Here is a 19,615-nt window from a genome sequence, read left to right on the forward strand (position 1 = left end):
CTTTGCTTGGGTGTTTACTCCACATTATTCATGCAAAGAGTTTCATTGACATAATTGAATGTAAAATTGTATCTTCAATTAAACCAAAAGATTTTTGGTTTTATGAGAACATCATTGCAGTAATTCACTGAATTTCTTCATTCACCCAATGTGAGGCTGTGGCTGAAAGGAAATATATGCCAGTGGATGGAACAGGGTACTCTGGGGCATGGAGAGCTGCTGTCAGTCTGTAAACAGCAATATTCAGCCAGTGTGGCAATGAAACTGTATTTTTTCTGTTTATTTTCCCTATATTTAACAGTGTGCTAGTCATCTGCATGGGAGGTGGCAAGAAAGCAGCGTTCCTTGTATTCATTTGGAGCTCATAGATGATGAAGGCTCCTCTGTGCACACGAGGCAACTCTGAAGCAATGTGTGCTGACCTTACTGCCTGGATTTTCAGAGGTGTGGTGTGTGCTGCAGTAGCTGAAGTGGCTCTTAATGTAGCTTTTGTTTTGAAAATAGGCTGATTAAAAATTTGCCGTGACTGGGGGAAGTGGTAGCTGACTGTAATTGTGCTGCCACCACTGCTCTTGAATTGCCTGGAAAACAGCGAGGTCTCCTGGGAGCCCTTGGGATGAATGCAGGCGAATGACATCCTGGAAGGATCCTCTCCCAGCTGCTCAGTTTAAATGGCAAAAGTCATGATTTGCTCAGATCACAGGAGCTTTGAATTCCTCATTTAATAACAGGTTTCCCTGGGTGGCACGTTGCTGTCACCCTTCCTGCCGTGCCTGTGGAAGGGGCAGGCAGGAGGAAACGTGCTTGTGTTGGGTGTGAGGTGCTGAGCTCAGTAAATCCCCGTTTGGAGGATCCCTGCTCCCATCCTGCCCATGCTGTGCACTCCCTGGCCGCTTCAAGGAGTTGTTTGCTGACCTGTGCACCGACTGCTGGGCTGATCCCTGCTCTGGGCTGCTGGGTGGGTGGTGTGTGCTGGACCAGGGGGACCGTGTGGTCACCACAGAGCAGATCCCTGTTGATTTAGAATCATGGAATCACAGAATGGCTTGGGTTGGAAGGTGCCTTACAGATCATCTTGTGCCAGCCCCCAGGCTGGGCTGCTCGTAGCCCATGCTGACTGTTCATAAGCCCCAGACTGAGTGATGTGTTTAATGAATGGTTTTTAAGGGACAGTTGTCTGGAAGACCCTGCAGATTCCCATCTGTGCTGGGTGTTTTCCATTAAGCTGTAGGTTGTTCCCCTGGCTCTGTGCAGCCCCTTCTCAGCAGCACAGAGGCAGGAAGATGCCGAAGGCAGCGCCAGGCTTTGTTCTGCCTGTCAGTTGCAGTTGTAAATCTTCTGTGCTCACAAACATCAGAGGTTCCTGATGAAAACATGTTGCCTGTGAGCACCTCCTCTGTGAGAAGTGCAGAATTGCTGGCGTCAGGAGTCCAGCCAGCTCTTCTTCTGAGAAATCTGCTCACCAGTTCCTGTTTGATTCCTTTTGTTTTCACTTCTCAGGTCACTTCACCTGGGAGAAATACCTGAAAGAGACATGTGCCATCCCAGCTCCTGCCCATTGCTTCAAGCAGGTAAGAGAAAGGTCCACTGGAGACCCCCGAATTCTGTGCCTGGAATAGGCCCCTGGTTTGGCAAGGAAAATACTTAAGGATATGGGAGACTTAACAGAAATCCAAGTGTGCTGATGCAAAGATTAAAAAGATACTTTTAGAGCAGCAGAGGAGATTTTACTCTCAGATGTGCACTAGGGGAACATGAGTGTGCCTTTACTCTGCCGAGCAGAGGCCCTTGGGGAAGGGTCCTGAGTAGGGTGGGATCCAGCTTTTGGTGGATCCTGCCCAGTAAGGAGATTTTCTGCAGAATTCACCCATCTTTGTGAAAGGAACAGCAGCCCCCTGGGCAGCAGGCATTGAGCACAGAGGTGGTCATGCTGAGTACAGGGTTTGCAGGATGAACTGCTGAGCAGTGGTAGGGCTGCACCACAAATTCTGGGTTCAGTTTTGGGCCTCTCACTACGAGAAAGACATTGAGGGGTTGATCCATGTCCAGGGAAGGGTCTGGAGCACAAGGAACAGCTGAGGGAGTTGGGAGGCTCAGCCTGGAGAAAAAGAGCCTCGAGGGGACCTTCTCACTCCCTATAACAGGAGGGTGGGGCTATGTGGGGGTCAGGCTCTGCTTCAAGGAAACAAAGGACAGGACAAGAGGAAACGGCCTCAAGTTGTGCCAGTGGAGGTTTAGGTTGGGTTCAGGGTAATTTCTTCAGTGGAAGGGTGGTCAGGCCATGGAACAGGCTGCCCAGGGCAGTGGTGGAGTCACCATCCCCAGAGCAGTTCAGAAGACGTGTAGATGTGGTGCCTGGGGACGTGGGTTAGTGGTGGACTTGGCAGTGCTGTGGGAATGGTTCGACTCGATGGTCTTAGGGGTCTTTTCCAACCTCAGTGACTCTGTGATTCCAAGAGAGCAGGCTCAGTGTAGTTGCTGTAGGTGCAGTGTGGAAGGACAGTGCTGTGTGTCACAGAGCTGCCAGGGCTCCCTGGCCTTTCCGTGGTGCCTGTCCCTGCGCTGTGCCCGGAGGACACCATCAGTCCCGCGTGGGCCCCGTGCGTGAGCTTTGTGCCCGAGCTGGTCCATGTGTTGGCAGTCCTGGCTCTGACCCGCTCCCTGTTCCTCTCCTTGCAGTCATACACTCCCCCTGCCAACGAGTTCAAGATCAGCATGAAGCTGGAGGCCCAGGACCCCCGGAACACCACGTCCACGTGCATCGCCACCGTGGTGGGGCTGACGGGCGCGCGGCTGCGCCTGCGCCTCGACGGCAGCGACAACAAGAACGACTTCTGGCGCCTGGTGGATTCTGCTGAGATCCAGCCCATTGGGAACTGTGAGAAGAATGGAGGCATGCTGCAGCCTCCCCTGGGTGAGCTGCAGTTCAGCTGTGCAGCGAGGGCTTCGCTGATTATGGGCAAAACTAGGGGGTTTCTATAGGTCTGTGCTTGGGACAGGGGCCCGTGGCCTGCCCTGCCTGCACTGGGGTATAGACAAGATACAGAACCAGATGTTTCCCAGACCAGGGCTGTATTTCCATATGGACACTCTGACGTGGATGGGGAGATGCTTTAGAGTGTAGATGAAAGAGGTCTCTGCACCAAGGTGAGCTGCTTGCCCTCATTGCAGCTCAAGCTCAGGATTGTTGCCCACAGAAGCTGTGGCTGTCCCATCCCTGCAAGTGTCCCAGGCCAGGTTGGACAGGGCTTGGAGCAACCTGGGCTAGTGGAAGGTGTCTCTATCCATGGCAGGGGGGTGGAACTTGATGATCTTTTAAAGTCCCTTCCAACCCAAACTGTCCAGTGACTCAGTAGCAGGTTGCCTGGACAGGAAACATAATGTGTGAAAAGGTTCCCAGTGATTTACATCCTGTCTCGTGTGAAGGGACACTTGCAGTAGTTCCCGCTTATTTATTTAATTTTTCTTGGCTACAACTTTATAAATAGACTGGACAGTCCAACAGTTCTTCCAGTCTTGTCTTCAGATAAACACACAACTCTTTCCTTCTTTTTTGACACTAGCCATATGCCGAGCTGATTTGCTGATTCTTTCCTCGTAAGATTAGCCTGCTTTTGCATTCTGCTGCCCATTAATTTTAGTGTCTTCATAAATCTCTCTCAATTAGCACATCCCCAAACAAGATTTTCGAGGCCAGGTTGGATGGGGCTTGGAGTGACCTGATCTAATGGAAGGTGTCCCTGCCTGTGGCAGGGGGTGGAATGAGATGAGCTTTAAGGTCCCTTCCAACCCAAACCATTTTGTGATTATTTAACACTAAAGCTGCCATTTGCTCTGTTACTTTCATGCCTGCTGCTGCCCATCTCTTAGAAATCTTGGTCCCTGGTGCAGGTTCCAGCTCTGGTGCCCTGCCCAAAGCCTGTGGGTACCTCTCCCAGCTGGCAGCTGTGGGTTCCTCCTGTACCTTGCCTGGAATTTGCCAGCAGATGGCATCAAGTTTAAGGAGCTGCAGATGAAACTCACTCCTGGCTGTGCTGGAGGTGAGGGATGAGCTCTGGGACAGGTCTGGGAGCTCTGTCTGCAGAGAGGCTGTGCTGAGCCTTGCAACCCTGGCAAAGCTTTGACATGTTGCTTGTCATGGGCTGCTCCCAGTCTAGGTCCAGTCCCAGGGTTACTTTCAGAACCCCACAAACACACACCAAACACAGCTGAGCAGCAGAAATTGCCTGTGCAGGAAGATGCACATTTAGCAAAGAAGCAGCTTTGTGATATCCAGAGCCTCTTGTCAGTTGTGGAGTTGTACTCAGTGCCACAGACTCAGAGCTTGTGAAGTTGTGGGTTTTTTTCTTCCCAAAAGCCCCTTCTTGTTATTTCACTACTTTATTCACGGAAGGTGTTGAGCCAAAACCTGTCATCCTTCCCTGTAAGGGTTAAATCTGTTTCTCAGCCAAGTCACAGCCTCTATTTCTTCAACTTAGCTTGCCTGCAGCTCACAGTAAAGGTGGAGGAGGCCACCCAGAAGGTGTGATTCCCTATTGGGGAAGAAATTCCATAGGCTGAGTGTGCACTTGCTGATTCATGTCTCCCCTTGGCAGGATCCCTGGAGTGCCAGCACTGGCACAAAGTGCTCTGCCTGGATGGTCCATGGGCAGGCTTTTGTTATGATAAGTGAGCATTGCAGTCACACAGCTGTTTCCAGATGTTTCATTTCAACAACACAGTGCTTTGCATTCAGAGTATCTGGAAAAGGTCAAACCTGACTGCAGCATGAGGAGGAGGGTGGTGTGGAATCATAGTTGTGTGAGCTCCCATCAGAGCAGGCATGTGCTGCCGGAGCCAGGGGCCCCCACAGCCTCAAAGTCTCCCTCTCTGCTTCCTTCTCCTCAGGCTTCCGGCTGAATGCCTCCTCCTGGCCCATGTTCCTCCTGAAGACTCTGAATGGAGCAGAGATGGCTCCTGTCCGGATTTTTCACAAGGTATTTTACTGTTTGTGCAGATCCTTCTGGCGTGGCCCCCTCTCACGAGAGATGTGCTGATCCCAGGGCAGGTGGCGTTGCTCAGCTCTGCCTTGGTGCCTTGTGCCCTCTCCAGCTGTGTTGTAGCAGTGTCAGGATGCAGCCAGAGCTGTGCTAAACCATCGACCTGGGCTTCAGTGTTTGAGATGTGAGATTGCTTTTCACCAGGGCTGCGGGTGCTGCTCGAAGTGGGGCATGCAGGGTGGGGAAGTCAGCACCTCTCTGGAACTTTATAATGTGCCAGAGCTTGCAAGTAGAGCAGATACTGCTGTCAGGCAACTGTATGAGTTCATAGGTTGTGTTCTCGCACCCTTAGTGCAGTCAGAGAGAGAAGCCGGCTAGAGGCATGTGGGATGGGGTGGGATGGGATGGTTGGTGAGGCTTCAGTGGATCTCAGGAGCAAGCCCCAGATAAGGTGGATGGTGGGTCTCTCACGTGTCTCGCAAAGCTGAAAGTGGGGGTAGAATGATGGAGAGACACTGTCATATCTCAGGTTCTCCAGCTCTGAGATAATAAGGTGAGGGTATCCTCTGGAGGCTCTTTCTTTGGAGCTCTGTTTTCTGCCGGTGGTGCATGACAGAGCTGTTGCAGGGCACAGTGTTCACGTGGCACATCCTGGGTCTGGCCCAGCAGCCAGCTGAGGGCAGAGCAATCCACAGTGGATTTGTTACCTCTTGGTTAAGGACGTGGGGCTGTGTAGCTCAGCCAGAGTGTTGTGGAGTGAACCCCACACCTGTTGGGGTTCAAATCCAGCCCTCTAACTCCGTTCAGTGGAGGTGAGTTTGCTGATGAGGGCACAGCCCTGGTCTGGGGAGGCACTGGCATGTCCCCTTTGAGCATATATTCTACTTCTTCTTGTAGGAACCACCATCTCCATCCCAAAACTTCTTCAAGACAGGTATGAAGCTGGAGGCAGTGGACAGGAAGAACCCTCACTTCATCTGCCCGGCCACCATTGGGGAGGTGAGAGGTTCTGAGGTCCTCATAACATTTGATGGCTGGAGAGGTGCCTTCGATTACTGGTGCCGATATGATTCCCGGGACATCTTTCCCGTAGGCTGGTGCTCGCTGACTGGAGATAATCTGCAGCCCCCTGGTACAAAAGGTAAGGCTCACGTTGTTGCTTAGCTGTCTTCCTCCTCCACTCAGCTCTCTAAATGCAGCACAGCAGGCAGAGACTGGCAGCAAGGACACCTGGGTGCCCGGTCTGGCTTTCTTGTGCTGCTTCATGCATGGTAAAGCCACGTGTGATCACACCCACAGCACTGGAACAGCCTGACTGGAGGTACTGAGGAGCAGCTATCCGTAAAGATGGGCAGGATGATGGCTCTGGGGAGGGATGGGGCTGTACGACACTGCTGAGGTCTGCTCCGCTCCGGGAATTTCCTTGGAGTCTTTCCTGCGCCTTTGAATCACGTATTCCTGTGGAGATATTCTCAGGGGAACTGGAATAATGAGAACTGTGGAGTTGCAGGAATGCGCCTGTTTGTTCTTGGGGCAGTTTCCTCGCTCTGCCTTGTGCTGTGAACGTGGGAAGAGCAGGTGTGGAGCAGATGTACCTGCCTTGCTCACAGGACTGTAACTGTGGGATAGGAGCAGGACTGGGGGCCTTGCTGGCTTGCCAAGGCCTGAGCAGTGACTGTGTGGACTCTGGACGTGTCTCTGGCTTGCTCACACTGCAGTTGTGTCAGGCCCAGGGGGAGCTGTCACAGGGCACATCCCTCTGGTGTTTGCTGGCTGGTGAGCCCTGCGTGTGCCTGTCACTGAAATGAGGGGCAGGGGAGCAGCCTGGCTGCCAGAGCTGAAGGATTGCTGAGGAAAGGCATTTCTCTGATGAGACTGTTCCTCTGTAAACCCAGGGTCAGCTGGTGCTGCCCTGTCAGGCTGGTGCTGCTCTGTGTCTCCTGGCATGTCCCAGGGCTGTGCTCTGTGCTGCCAGGCCAGTGTCAGTGAATTGCCTGGGCTCATCTCGCCTGGCCTGTGTGCAGGCCAAGCCGGGGCTCCCCTTGGGTGGGATGATTCCTGTTTATCTCCTATTTCTGCGTTTTGCCTTGATGTTCCCAGCCTCTCCCTCTCTTCCTGCTGTTGTCTGTGTCCTGCCTGCTGGTGCCCTGAGGGCTCTGCAGAGCGCTGGGGCCCTCCCAGCCAGTTCCTCACCCCTCCAGCAGCACCCTGGAGTCACGGGCCTCACCTAGCATCTGCAAGGTGCTCCTCGGGTACTACACGAGTGGCTAAAGACATTTGTGCTGGTGGGAGCTTTCCTGGCAGTAGACTGGGGGGGTGAAGGGTTTCAGGAGCACACCTTCCTGGTAGAAATGGGAACATCCATCTGTCCTGTGGCCACTGGCACAGGGAGCTCTGTTCCTGCCCAGCCTCCCCGTGCCAGGGCTGAAGCTGTGAGTGAGCAGAGCCCAGTTAATTATCCAGAACCAGCATCCCATGGTGGGGTAACTTGGAGCCATCCTGGGAAGCACATGCTTCCCCCTTGGCAGTGGAAGGGACAGGTCCTCCCTTTCACATCAGCTCCATCGGCAGCGACTCTGCACGTACATGAACAGTGGCCCCTGAAAGTCACAGCTCCCCACTCTCAGGAAGAGTCAGCCCTCACTCTCAGGCACATTTCTGCTCTCTTTCCCCTTTTTTTGAACTCCTGAGACAAGAGCAGGCATTGGCAGGGGTTACATGAGCCATGCAAAAATGCCATGGAGTTGAGATCAGCCTTGTCTTTGTGGGATTTTACTTCCCCCTCTGTGGCTGTCGCCTCCCTTTCCTGCCCAAGACTTTCTGACTTCCACTCTGTGGGATTAAACCAAAAGAAAGGATTTCTGGGAACTTTCTCTCCTTTAATGAAATTCCTCCCTTATTTCCTAACTCCTCAGCCCTGCTGTGGAGGAGGGTTGAGCACGCTCCTCCCAGACCTGAGAGTGCTGCTCCAGTAAACCTTCCTGTGCCAGCCTGGAGCACTGTGCAGTGGAGTCAGGCAGTTCCCATTTCCTGGTGGGAATTCCTCTGAAATCAGGGAGACTTGGAGAGACATGCAGGGGATCAGTCATGGTTATACCAGTCCCTGCTCACATACTGAACTGACTGTGTGAGGTCTCGTGGAAGTTGAGGAATCCTGGGAAGAGTTAAATCCGTGGAGACTGATGACTTCCTGGGGCTGAGCAAAAAGAGGCCTCGTGGAATGAGCTCATGTTCAAGGGAAGCAGAACTTCAAAGAGGGCAGGCTTGTTTATTTACTGCTGGTAACTTCATTCAGCTCTAATCTGTCTCTGCTGCTGGTTGCCAGTGGAGGTGGAGGAGTGCAGGGCTTCTCCCAGGCACAGCCTCTCTCCAGCTCCAGGGCCTCCCACTCCCATCAGTGTCTGCTGGGCAGGGTGCTGGTGGAGCTGAGGCTGGCCAGCCATGCCGAGGGGAGCTCTGCTGAGGGCACTCCAGTGTGTGTGAGGGGAGGAAAGGGAGGTCAGATGGTGGGGAAGAGCAGCCTGAATGCCAGCTTGGTCATTCCACTGCTGCCTGCTGGCTGTGCAGCAGCCTGCTGGGAGAGCCTGTCCTGTCTGGATGCAGCACCCCTTGGAGCTGGGGGGAAAAGCAGCTCTGGGGGTGCCTCCTCACGCCGTGGGTCCTGGGCATGTCCCCGTGTCAGCCTCGGGCCGGGGTTGGAGGTCAGCTCTGCTGGGCTGCAGAGCCAGGTGGAATGTGGGAGAGCTCATCCTGTGCATCCTCAGCTTTTCCATGGGGGCAGGCAGGTCCCAGTGGCCATCCCAAAAGGAGGGGCAGTTCTGTGGGAGTGCAGCAAACTCCCTCCAGCATCCCACCCACACCAGCAGGGCGCCCTGGGGTTGTCCCCTGGCCAGGAATCCCCACTCCACTCCTCACACGTGGTGTACAGCACCTTACCTTGCTTTTCATGCTTCTCACACGTGCTTTTTTACCCTTAAACACGCATCTAGGCTTTTAGGAACACAAGTGAGGTGGACTCTGTGTTAGCTGCATCTGGGGACTGGGAGCTCTGCTCAGAGGGCAGGCTGGGCAGTGGCAGCTGCTGCACTGGCCTTGCTCAGGAGCTGCTCAGCACTTTTTTTAATGTTTCTGAAAATGCTGTTTGCATGGTCGTTCTTACTGAGTCAGGCACTCATCTAGAGAAATACTGGCTGAGAAATGTTTCTCACAGCACAAGGACATAAAGCAGCTGAATTAAGGTTGCATGGGGCATTGAACCCCTTCAAACTTCCTGCAAAGGATTTGGGCTTTCTATTGCAGAGTTTTAGAATTAGGGCAAAGCAGAGAATGATGTTTCCCCATCTTCTGATGTTGCACCACACAAAAGCAAGGCCAAAATGCACTCTGTGCACATCACTAACATCATGGATTTTTGTCAGCAGAAGGCCCTGAAGGTGTACTGGGTGGGGAGGGAGTTACCCACCCCTGCCAGGTCTGTGTGCTTTCACACAGTGACCCAGCTGCCATCACAGCAGGTACGGGCAGGAGGTGACTGATGCTCCTCAAGCTCAGAGCTTCAAGGTTTAGATGCTGTGATTCACATGAAGAGTGCACGAGTCTGTGCACTGCAGCAGTGTTTGGTGGGAGAATGATTTGGGAGGAAAGCAGAGATTGAAGGAGGCAAATGTGTGTGCCAAGTGTGGTGGGTTGTCCTGGGAGACAGTTGAGCCCCCCCAACCACTCACCCCCCCAGGGGGATGGGGGGACAATCAGAAGGGTAAGGGGGTGGGAACTGGTGGGCTGAGATACAGACAGTTTACCAGGAGAAACAAAAGCTGTAGGTGCAGGGCCAAGCAGGCTCTCAGTCATTGCTCCCCACTGCAGGCTCAGCACCCCCAGGACAGTGACTGGGGACAGCAAACACCATCCTCCATCCCCCTTCCTCCTCCTTCCCCCAGCATTGCATGCTGAGTGTGGGACCCTCTGGGCTGGGGTATCCCTTGAGCAGTGGGGTCCCAGCTGTGCCCCCTCCCAGCTCCCTGTGACCCCCAGCCCAGCACTGCCCAGAGCAGAGCTTGGCTCTGTGCAGGCCTGGCCCAGCAAAGCTGAGCCCTGGTGTGTTGGAACCCTGACACAGCAGCCCCCGAGCTGTTGGTGCAGAGCATTAACTCAGCCCAGCCAGACCCAGTGCTTTTGAAAAACTTTTGCGTGCATTTTACTTTTTTTAACCTTCCTGGTCCTTGAGGAGCCTGTGGGCTCTCAAACAGGACAGAAACAATCCTGCTCTCAGGTCACTGCCGTAAGTGGAGCATGGACTGGGGAAGCTGCTTTGGAGAGTCCCTCTCCATCATGAGCACTACAGAAAATCAATAGTTAGGATTGACCTAAAGAATAAGGATTGTTGTTTAGTTACTTTAAATCATGGCTGGGGAGAAGGAGAGAGAGAGAGAGGCCCACAGAAGTGGAGGTGCTGCTGCTGAGCTTCAGGGAAACAAAGAGGGAAATAACTGTGATAAAAATCAGTGAGAAGAAAGAAGGAAGAGATAAGAGGCTGGTTAATGATTTTAGTTTCCAGGGCCACCTGCCCTCAGCTGGGAGGTGGGATGATGGAAATCCCCCTCAGCCGAGGCATGGTCTTGTAGAGAAATGTGCCTGCCTCTGTAACTCATGGGAAGGCAGGGGTTCACAGCCCATCACAGGCCAGAGGAAGGTTCAGTTCTTTGTAGTCAGGGAAGCACACACTGGAAGAGGATCTGTGAGAAGTTTTTCTCGTTTCTGAAGTGGTTTGTGGGATGGAGAGCTGTGAGCACCTGGGGGAAGAGAAACCAAAGCAGGGTCTTCTCAGGTGCCTCTGTGAGGCAGCTTCCAGCTCTGAGCCCTTCCCCTGGGGAGATGGTGCTCTGGAGGGTCTGTCTCTGCCAGGGAAAGGCACAGGGCTGGGAGAAGGGCCTGGGCAGGCAGGGTTGGGGCTCACTGTGACCTGTGACTGTGGGCACAGGCACCCGAGAATTTCTGCAAGATCTGGGTCTTCGCACAAGAAAGCAGGTAGGGCTCTTATTTAAACACCAGCTTTAAGTTTTGAAGAAACACGTGCATTTTTCTGGGGTTTCTGCCACAGTATCAGGAAGTTTAGGTGGGATTTGTTTCAAAAAGTGTGAGGATTTGCAGGATGCTCTTACGGCCGAGTACCAGTGGCTGTGTGCACGATCCCAGCAGTGCTGCTGCTGGGACATGCTGCTGCTGGGACATGCTGCTGCTGGGACATGCTGTGGCTGGGACAGTCTTCCCTGGACTCTTGAGAAGCAGCTCATTTTCTAGGTCCTGAGAAATCCAGATTCAGTGCATACCTATGGAAGGACCTTGCCCACACACACCCCCCCTGTAACAGTGTCCCTTATGTCTGCTCCCATGTTGCTACTCCCTATTCCACCCTGGTGGATGCTCTGTGACAGAGAGAGGGGTGACTCGTGCTGGCTGTGGGAGAGGGGCAGCAGTGAAAGCGTTAAGGCTGAGAGGGCAGAGCTGGAGGCAGCTCCAGCACTGGAATTTGGAGGAGTGGAGTTGCTGCCTTGGCACCAGTCCAGCTGGCAGAGACACCCTGAGCCCAGCAGAGCTAATACAGAGCAGGTCCTCTGCTGCTGTGCCAGGGCTGGTGGGAGCTGTGCTGAGGGCACTGGGGACACTGGTCAGCAGCAGGCACTGCCTGCGTGGATGTGCTGCGGGCTGTCAGCACCCTGCTCCCTGTCCCTGGGCTCGCTGCTCCTGAGCATTTCCCTCTGCTTGCAGAGCAAGCAAATGTTAATGGGTTTAGATAGTTACCATGGGGATGGGCTGAAGTGGAGCTCCCATTCTCCCTGGCCTCACCAGCTGTGCATTACTCAGCCGTGCTGTGCTGCTGGGGGGCTGGAGTGTTCCAGGAGCAGGGACTCCAGGGACTACGAGATGCTGACCCTGGACAGAAGACCTGTGAAGTTCTTCACCTCTCACTGTGTGATTTGTTGCTTGACTGCTTGTTGTCCTCAAAGGAAGAGGATGATCAGTTGCTAGATTTCCTGCCCAAGGGTGAAGGTAATGTGTATTTTATGACTTTATTTTGGACATTGCTTGGTTTCTCTTCCTTCTTTGGGGTAAGAACATAGTGGTGAGCGGAGGAGCCTTGTCAGGAGTAGCTGGCAGGGTAGCACTCAGGTGAGCTCATCCTGCTTGGAGGAGATGGAAAAATACTCATTACTGTCACTTCAGGACTGAGCTGGGATTTGGAGCTCACACATCAAGCTGGGTGATGTTCTTTGCGTTGGGTGGCTGGTTTTGGGACCACACAGGTAGAGCTGACAGCAGGAGGAGGGTACACACAGGAGTTGATGGTGTTTTATCTGTGAGTCTAAGACATGAGCAGCCATGGTAGCTGGGCAGGGCTGCCTTTGAGAGGGCTGCTGGAAGAAATGTCTTGAGCTGTTTGGAGCCCAGAGAAGAGGCTCTTAGCAGTGATCCTGCCTTGGTTTGGATGTGTGTCCTGAAATACCCATTGGGTTTGGAGGTCTGGGGGCTTGAGAGCCCAGCACTGCAGGAGGATGTGGTGTTCCTGCCACCCTCTTGGGATGTTGACAGTGCCTGTGGCTCAGTGTGAACCATGAGTGTGGTGTGTCAGATACCTGAGGTTATACTGTGGGATGTCTTGGGGCTGGCAAGAGCCTCCTGAGAAGAGGAACTGACCTGGGAAAGGCAGAGTTTCCTCCTTCTCTCTGCCTGTCCTTGGTATCAGTGTCTAGGCTTCCCTCCTAGTTTGACTTTTCCTCATGCATTTTATTCTAAAGTATATTTTGGTCATATGTATATAGGAGAAACAGCCCCATTGTGGTGGGACTTCTGACAGTGACTCTATGGGAACAGGAACATTACATCATCTTTTCATGGCCTGCTGGAGGGTTTCTTCAGTTTTTTGGTTTTTTTCCTTGTTTTTTGGAGAGGGGAAGTAAATGCTGGTGAGCCCAGCTCTGCCTCTGGCTTTGGTGAATGGTCCATGTTGCCACGGTGTGCGTTTTTATGGAATCTGGGAACTTCATCCTGAACACACACCCCCATTTGTTACAAATATCAGACCTTTTGCTGCTTGTCGTGCTCTTCTCTTGATCTTTGGTATTTTTATAACTTCTGAGCAGCTTTAAAAAGAACAGGAGGTGAACAAACCGCACCCACCTGGCAGTCTCCTCATTCTTTGTGCACTGCTGAGGTGAAGGTGTTCTGCTAATATTTAACCCGGAAGCCAAGGCTAAAAAAAGAGCTTCAGAGAAGATCAGAAGAAGCAGAAACCCCAGGAACAGCCCTGAATAGCCTGAATATGGGGAGAGTACAGAACCATTCCCAGCAGGGGGGTTTGGAAATCCACTGGCAGGGGCAGAGGACGTGTCAGTTGGTGTGCCTGGGGTGGTCTCATGGCACATCTGTCACTGAGGTGTGTCCTTCCACGGGGAAGGACAAACTTCCACGGGATATAAATCTGCTCTGTCCTGCTGCAGGAGTGGCTCAGGTGGGCTTGGACCTGCTGCCCAGGCTGAGGGCTCACTGGGTACTCACCATGTGCCCACAGGCACTGCCATGCAGGAGATGGTCTCAGCCTAGTTTTGGGGTAATCAAATTAGGCTTAGGTACTGAGCTTCAGATTTTTAATTGGTTCTGCTCTGACTTTGCCAATAAATATCAGCATTGTCATCTTTCTTGGAGCTCCCTAATTTTTCCCCTCTATCTTTTCTTTCACCCACTGGTGCATCCCCTCACTCAGGGGCTTGAGTTTCAACTCTGCTGATGGATTTCTCAGGCTGGAGCTGCCCAGCTCAGTTCTCATCTACTTTCTGTAGTTCAGAATTTCTCTTTTAATTCCAAAACTGCTTTCACAGCTGATTAAAACAACACACTGTTATAAGAGCTTTATTTTTGCAGTGGAGGAGATGAGACTGATAGAGGGAGATCACAGCAAGCAGGAACCCAGGTTGTGTTGCAGCCAGTTTATTTGGAATAAGAGGTGACGGGGTGGGGACAGGAGGAAAACTGCTGATTTTGGATGTGAAGAGGATGATTGTAGACAAATCTGACATTTCCCTCCCTCTGCACTTGAACCACGTGCTGCAGTAGGGTCTCTGCAGCTCCTGGGAGCTGGGCTGGCAGGAGGAACCGTGCTCACACAGGCTGGGGGAACTGGAGGCCCCTGTGCTCTTGTCTGCACCTGAACAGGAACATCTGACAGGCCCTGGAGAACCAGACTGAGAGATCAGTAGTCTGAGTGCTGGCACAAAGGGTGTGAGCCAAGGCCACCAGCTTGGGGCTGCAGAGATTACTGGACACTGGCTCACACAGGTGAGTATTTCTCTGTGGGGGATGAGGATGCTCTGCACAGAGTAAATAACAGCCCTGCTGCAGTCTGGGCTGTAATTCTGCTGAGGGCTTCCTGTGCAGTCCAGATGTGCACACTGAGTCCCTCGAGCCAGCCCTGCTGTCCAGAACTGCCACCCTTCCCCTGTGCCAGCTTCATTCCCAGAATGACCTTCCTGCTACTTTGCCTTCTGAGAGCTGAAAGAGGGGATAGCAGGGAAAAGAGGGGCTGAAGAAGCAGGAATGTGCTGCTCCTCCAAGCTCCAGATGTGTCACTGGCAGAGTGAGACGGTGGTGGCTGGTTGTGCAGGTGTTCCACAGGAAATGTGCTGAGTGATGAGGGGCTTTGAGCTGCTGTTGGGGAAGAATGTGCTTGGCTGCTCCAGTGGCAGGACATGAGACTGTTTTCCCTGTCCAAGCACCAGCCTTTGCAGGGTTTTACAGAAAAGGTGTGTGCCTCAGTTTCCCCATTCATTTCCTAACGCTGCCCAGGGGGTGCAAAGCAGTTCATTTCTTTCCTGTATGGGGAGAAACGAAGACCTGGGTTTGGGACTGAGGAAATGTGTGTGCTCAGAACAAAACTGAAAATGGCTTTTGCTGAGGACAACAGTTTGGGCACCCTTGCCCTTCACAGGCTGTGTGTCTGTGATCAGGAGCCAGTCCCTTCTCTCTGTTTGTTTTGCCTTCAGCAGAACAGGCTGGTGCTGACCCCGGGGGCATTTTGGGGATAAGTCTATTGTGTGGCACATCCTGCCACCCTTCTTGTGCCGAGTTTTAAAGCACTCTCCCCCTCCCCGAGGAGTATCTACACAGGGATGTTTATACTCTAAAAAGCATCAGTTACTGCTAAGTAACAATAGGACTTACTGCCTCTGAAATGGTGCTGGAAACTGGTTAAAACCATTAAAAGATGTTGCAATTTGTGTGCTAAGCAGAAGAGCCAAAGCAGCATGAAGGAACACTCAGAAATGTTTAATGTGACCAAGGAGTTTTAACAGGACCAGTGAAGGGCAGACTGGGGGAGTCTCAGCAAGGCAGAGCTGAGCCCTGGCTGAAATGTCCCCAGAAAGGCTGGAATTCTGGGGAAACAGGACTCCAGGAATCAGCTGCAGGTTTGGGGGCTTTTTGCTTGATTTGTAACCAGCAAAATGAGGATTTTTATTTGCTTGGTTTCTACTGGTGACATCCAGTGTCCTGATCTCTCATTTTTCCAAAGGGGACTCCTTCTCCCTGGCTCTCCCTGGCCACTGCTGTGCTTTGAGCTGATGTTCTTTGTGCAGTGAAAGTTGCAGCCCAAGTTCTCTGTGCTGAGGGGGCATGAGGCAGCTCCAAGCCCAGCGTTGTGCAGCTGAAGGGAGCAGTGGGTTTCTCCACACTCACTGCTCTCCATTTTTCAGTGTGATGGTCGCCTGCTGTGTTCAGTCTCTGCTCATGGGCTGCCATAGTCCTGTCTGCCCTTGGAATCACTGAAAGCTTTCTCACCTCCCTCATCACTCATGGATAAGCAGTGCAGATCCTGGTGTGCATCCCTGTGTTCCCCACACAAGAGTGATCCTTTACCCTTACCTCTTCTAATCCCTGATTTGTCCCTGTAGAAACCTCTCCTCTTATCCCTTGGGTCTGGAGGTTTTCTAAAAGCTTTTGGTGAGGATCTTGGAGACTTTGTGGAAAGGCAGGTGGGCTGTGTCACGTCCATCATCCACATGGGCACTATCCTGGCCAGACCCTTCCAGGTTTGTTACAGCAGCTGGATTGACACTGCCCAAGCAGGTCAGATTCCTCTTGGGGGCCATGTTATTGGATAAAGCCTCTGTTTTGTTTTGGAAAATGTTTTAGCCAGAGGCACCTTGGGTAGAATCAGCTCCTTGGGTTTAGCAGGTGTCTGGGTAAATGGGGGTTGGTGATGCACCAAGGGCAGACTGGGGGTGGAGGGGTCTCCTGGGCCCTGAGTTCTGGTGTTTATTGGTGTAAGCAGACCCTGCAGGTCCAGAATAGGGGGTTTGTGCTCTTCAGCTCCAGTAGCACCGACTGCAGTCTCCAGCTGTTCTTTTCCATGTATCCATGGGTGGCTGTAACCAGAGGTGGGACACCTGGGCTGTTTTGCAGTGCTGTTATTGGTCTGGCACTTGAGGCAAGTCCCCAAGGCTGTCAGGATGCAGCCCAGCACCACTAAGACATGGCACAAGGTGCAGCAACACCTGGCAAGGCTTTCAAGATCCCTCTGTGCTGCTTTGGAGAGAGCTGGGTGTGATTGCCGGGGTGGTTTGGGGCCCACGGCAATGCTGCTGTGAGAGCTGAGTGTGAGGCTTGTGCAAATAGCAAGCTGCAGTTGATGGTGTCACTGTGACTCCTGGGACGTTTCTTTTTTCCCAATTGTTTTATTTTTATAATTTTTTTGTAAATATAGCAACTGGAAAAAAAAAAAACTAATAAAACAACCATAAAAATGCCAGAGTTGGTGCCAGTGGGGTGTACAGTGGCATCTGCAGTGACAGAGCTCATCTGAGCACATGCCAGCAATTAAGATGAGAAAATTGCTGCCCTGGACCGTGCAGATGTCTAAGCCTTTAAGAAGTGGGACACTCATGATGAATGTTCAGAGCCTGTCTCAGGTTCAGTAAACATGCAAGGCATTACTTTTGTTTGAAGCAACAACTCTTCATGTCCCTGTGAATGTCCTGCCCAAAAAAAGACATTAAAATGCAACCTGCTGGTCAGGATGAGCAGGATGGAAACTGTTTTGGAGACCATGGATTTAGATTTCTTTGTGTGCTGCTGTGTAAGCCCTGGCCAGTGAGGTGTGGCAGAGGATCAGTGGATAAAGAACCTTGGTTCAGTAGTGGAAAGCTGAAACTAGACAAATCCTGTGTAAAAGGAAACTATCTCTGGGAGTTCAGTTTGCTGATCATAGGAACAGATAGAATCCAGTAGTGCTTGGATCCTCTCACTGTGTTACTGTGTGGGATATCTCCTCTGCCCTCAGCCTTAGCCCAAGCAGGTGTTCCAGGCTGGAGAGCAGGAATTCTTGCAGGAATTACTTAATTACCAGAATAGTTGCCTTCTGGCTTTTAAATTCCAGGATTTCGAGTCCTGTTCTGAATCCCTGCCCTTGCAAGGAGCCCATGTCTCCCACCCACGCTCTGACCCTTCCTCCTGTGTTGTGTCTGCCATGCCTGCTGAGAGCTCAGGACTGTCCCAGTCTGGAGCCTTCCCAGAGCCTGTATTTCTGTCCCAGCTGTGCTCATGGTGGCCACTGAGGATGGGCTCTGCTTGGGAAGAATCACAGGGGTTTGAAGCTTTCACAAATTACTCTGGACAGGCACTGAGCTCTGGTTCCTGTCCAGCTCCAGCCTTCAGTATGTCTAGGGTTGAAATGCCTCATCCAGGGAAGGATTCAGCCAGATCTCACCATTTCTGCTCTCTGTCAAATTTACTCTTGTTAAAGGTGTCTCTGTAACCCACCTCTGATTCCTGTGCAGTGCTGAGGATGGGACAAGGGGCAGCTGAGCACCAAAGAACCACTGGAGGGGAGGCCTGCAGGAAAGCCTGCAGAGGGGCTTTGAGATGGGCACGAGTGATGTGCTCAGGCTGCTCAGAAACCACCCCCTGCCCCTCAGGACACTGCAGTGGTCACTACTGAGATCTCCGGGGAGCAGCGTGGGAGCTACAACTGCATCTGAGAGTACAGAGCCCTTGGCACAGAAAATGGAGATTTGGGGTTTGGGCTCCAGCAGCTGTTGGTAAATGAGGCTGGTAAATAGTAGAGAAAGGCAGGAAACCCTCTGCAACTTCAGTATTTCTGTTCCTACATGCTTTGGCTTTGTAATTCATGTCCCAGGGACGCAATTTTGTCTTCGTCAAGCTGTGCCAAGCCTGAGATAAGCTGATGGGTGACAAATGCCATCCACACTACCCTCATGTGTGTGGATGGCAACTATGAGAGCCTCCTGTAGGTCACAGTTGGAGTCACAGTGCGGGTGCCGTGTGTCAGCTGGCATTGGGAAGCAGGGCCTGAAGCCCTGAATTCCCTTCGTTTCTGCAGGACACTCAGAATTCTTTTTTAAAGTAATCCTTCAGTGATCAATGACACCGTGAGTGGTGTCTGACTGTTCTTTGGCTCTGAGTTCAGCTGGTTTTGGTCCTGCATGTTCAGGGGAATGTTTCTCACTGTGCCAAGTGCATCTGATGCCAACTGGCCCAGCAAGGAGCCAGCCCCCTGCTCTGTGTCTGCCCTGGTGCTGGGTGCCTGTATGACCCAAAACAAGACAGTTCAGCCAGCAGAAAACTTCTGTTGATTAGTTTTCTGTTCCCTTAATGAGCTGAAATGGTTACCCATGAGTTCAGATCACTGAATAATGCAGGTCAGAAGGGATCTCTGGAGGCTGCTGGCTTAACTCCTCACCTAAAGCAAGGCGAGCTTTGGAATTGGTTAAGATTCCTCAGAGCTCAGGAGAGCACCAGAGCTGTGGGGCAGAGGTGCTGCTTTTCTCAGCAACAGCAAACTGTGGATTTTTTAAGTAAGAGGGGCCCTGCTTGATTTTCTGAAAATGTGGCTCCTCTCAGTGGCTTCAACAAGGAAGAAGGAAGTGGGGATGTCTCTGGCAGCTGCTTACTGTTGGGCTGGCTCTGGCTCCAGCTGAATCACAGAATCGCAGAAGATCCTGACCTGGAAGGGATCCACAAGGATCATTGAGTCCAACCCCTGGCCCTGCACAGACACTCCAACAATCCCCCCCTGTCCCTCAGAGCGTTGTCCAAACCCTCCTGCAGCTCTGGCAGCCTTGGGGCTGTGCCCACTGCCCTGGGGAGCCTGTTCAGTGCCAACCACCCTCTGGGGGAAGAACCTTTCCCTGAGATCCACCCTGAGCCTGCCCTGACACAGCTCCAGCCATTCCCTGGGGGCTGTCCCTGCTCCCCCAGAGCAGAGATCGGAGCTGCCCCTCGGGAGGAGCTGCAGCCCCCGCTGAGCTCTGCCCTCAGTCTGCTCTGCTCCAGCTGCACACACCAAGTGCCCTCAGCTGCTTCTTGTGTGGCCCCTCCAGACTCTTCAGTATCTTTGTGGCCCTTCTTTGGACACTCTTTAGTAGCTTTAGATTCTTACTTATTAAGAAGCAGTAATAATATGAATAAGTTGCAGTAAATGGAAGCTGGTGGCAGTTAGAGGAGATGTGAGCAGTGGTTGGAGCTGTGAGATAATCCTGCTTGCTGGGCACAGCTGTTCCCAGCTCTGGAGCTCTGTGGGTGCTGAGCTGGGTGCAGACAGGGCTGAGTGCTCAGCACTGCTCCCTCCA

The 19,615-nt window shown here is 52.5% G+C and overlaps 1 protein-coding gene across 3 annotated transcripts in view; it reads left to right on the forward strand.

Annotated features, from left to right (window-relative positions):
- The window catches only part of SCMH1 (Scm polycomb group protein homolog 1), a 65,274-nt gene that overhangs the window by 24,160 nt on the left and 21,499 nt on the right, over positions 1-19,615 (forward strand). For all 3 annotated transcript variants that reach the window (XM_027905154.1, XM_027905155.1, XM_027905156.1), the window contains 4 exons: positions 1,501-1,571; positions 2,680-2,914; positions 4,888-4,976; positions 5,877-6,120. In XM_027905154.1, coding sequence (XP_027760955.1) covers positions 1,501-1,571; positions 2,680-2,914; positions 4,888-4,976; positions 5,877-6,120 — 639 coding nt within the window. The remainder of the gene's footprint in view (positions 1-1,500; positions 1,572-2,679; positions 2,915-4,887; positions 4,977-5,876; positions 6,121-19,615) is intronic.

Source organism: Empidonax traillii, unplaced genomic scaffold (assembly GCF_003031625.1).
Source record: "Empidonax traillii isolate 1590-97213 ecotype Southwest subspecies unplaced genomic scaffold, ASM303162v1 scaffold1126:size462002, whole genome shotgun sequence".
Classification (NCBI taxonomy): Eukaryota; Metazoa; Chordata; class Aves; order Passeriformes; family Tyrannidae; genus Empidonax; species Empidonax traillii.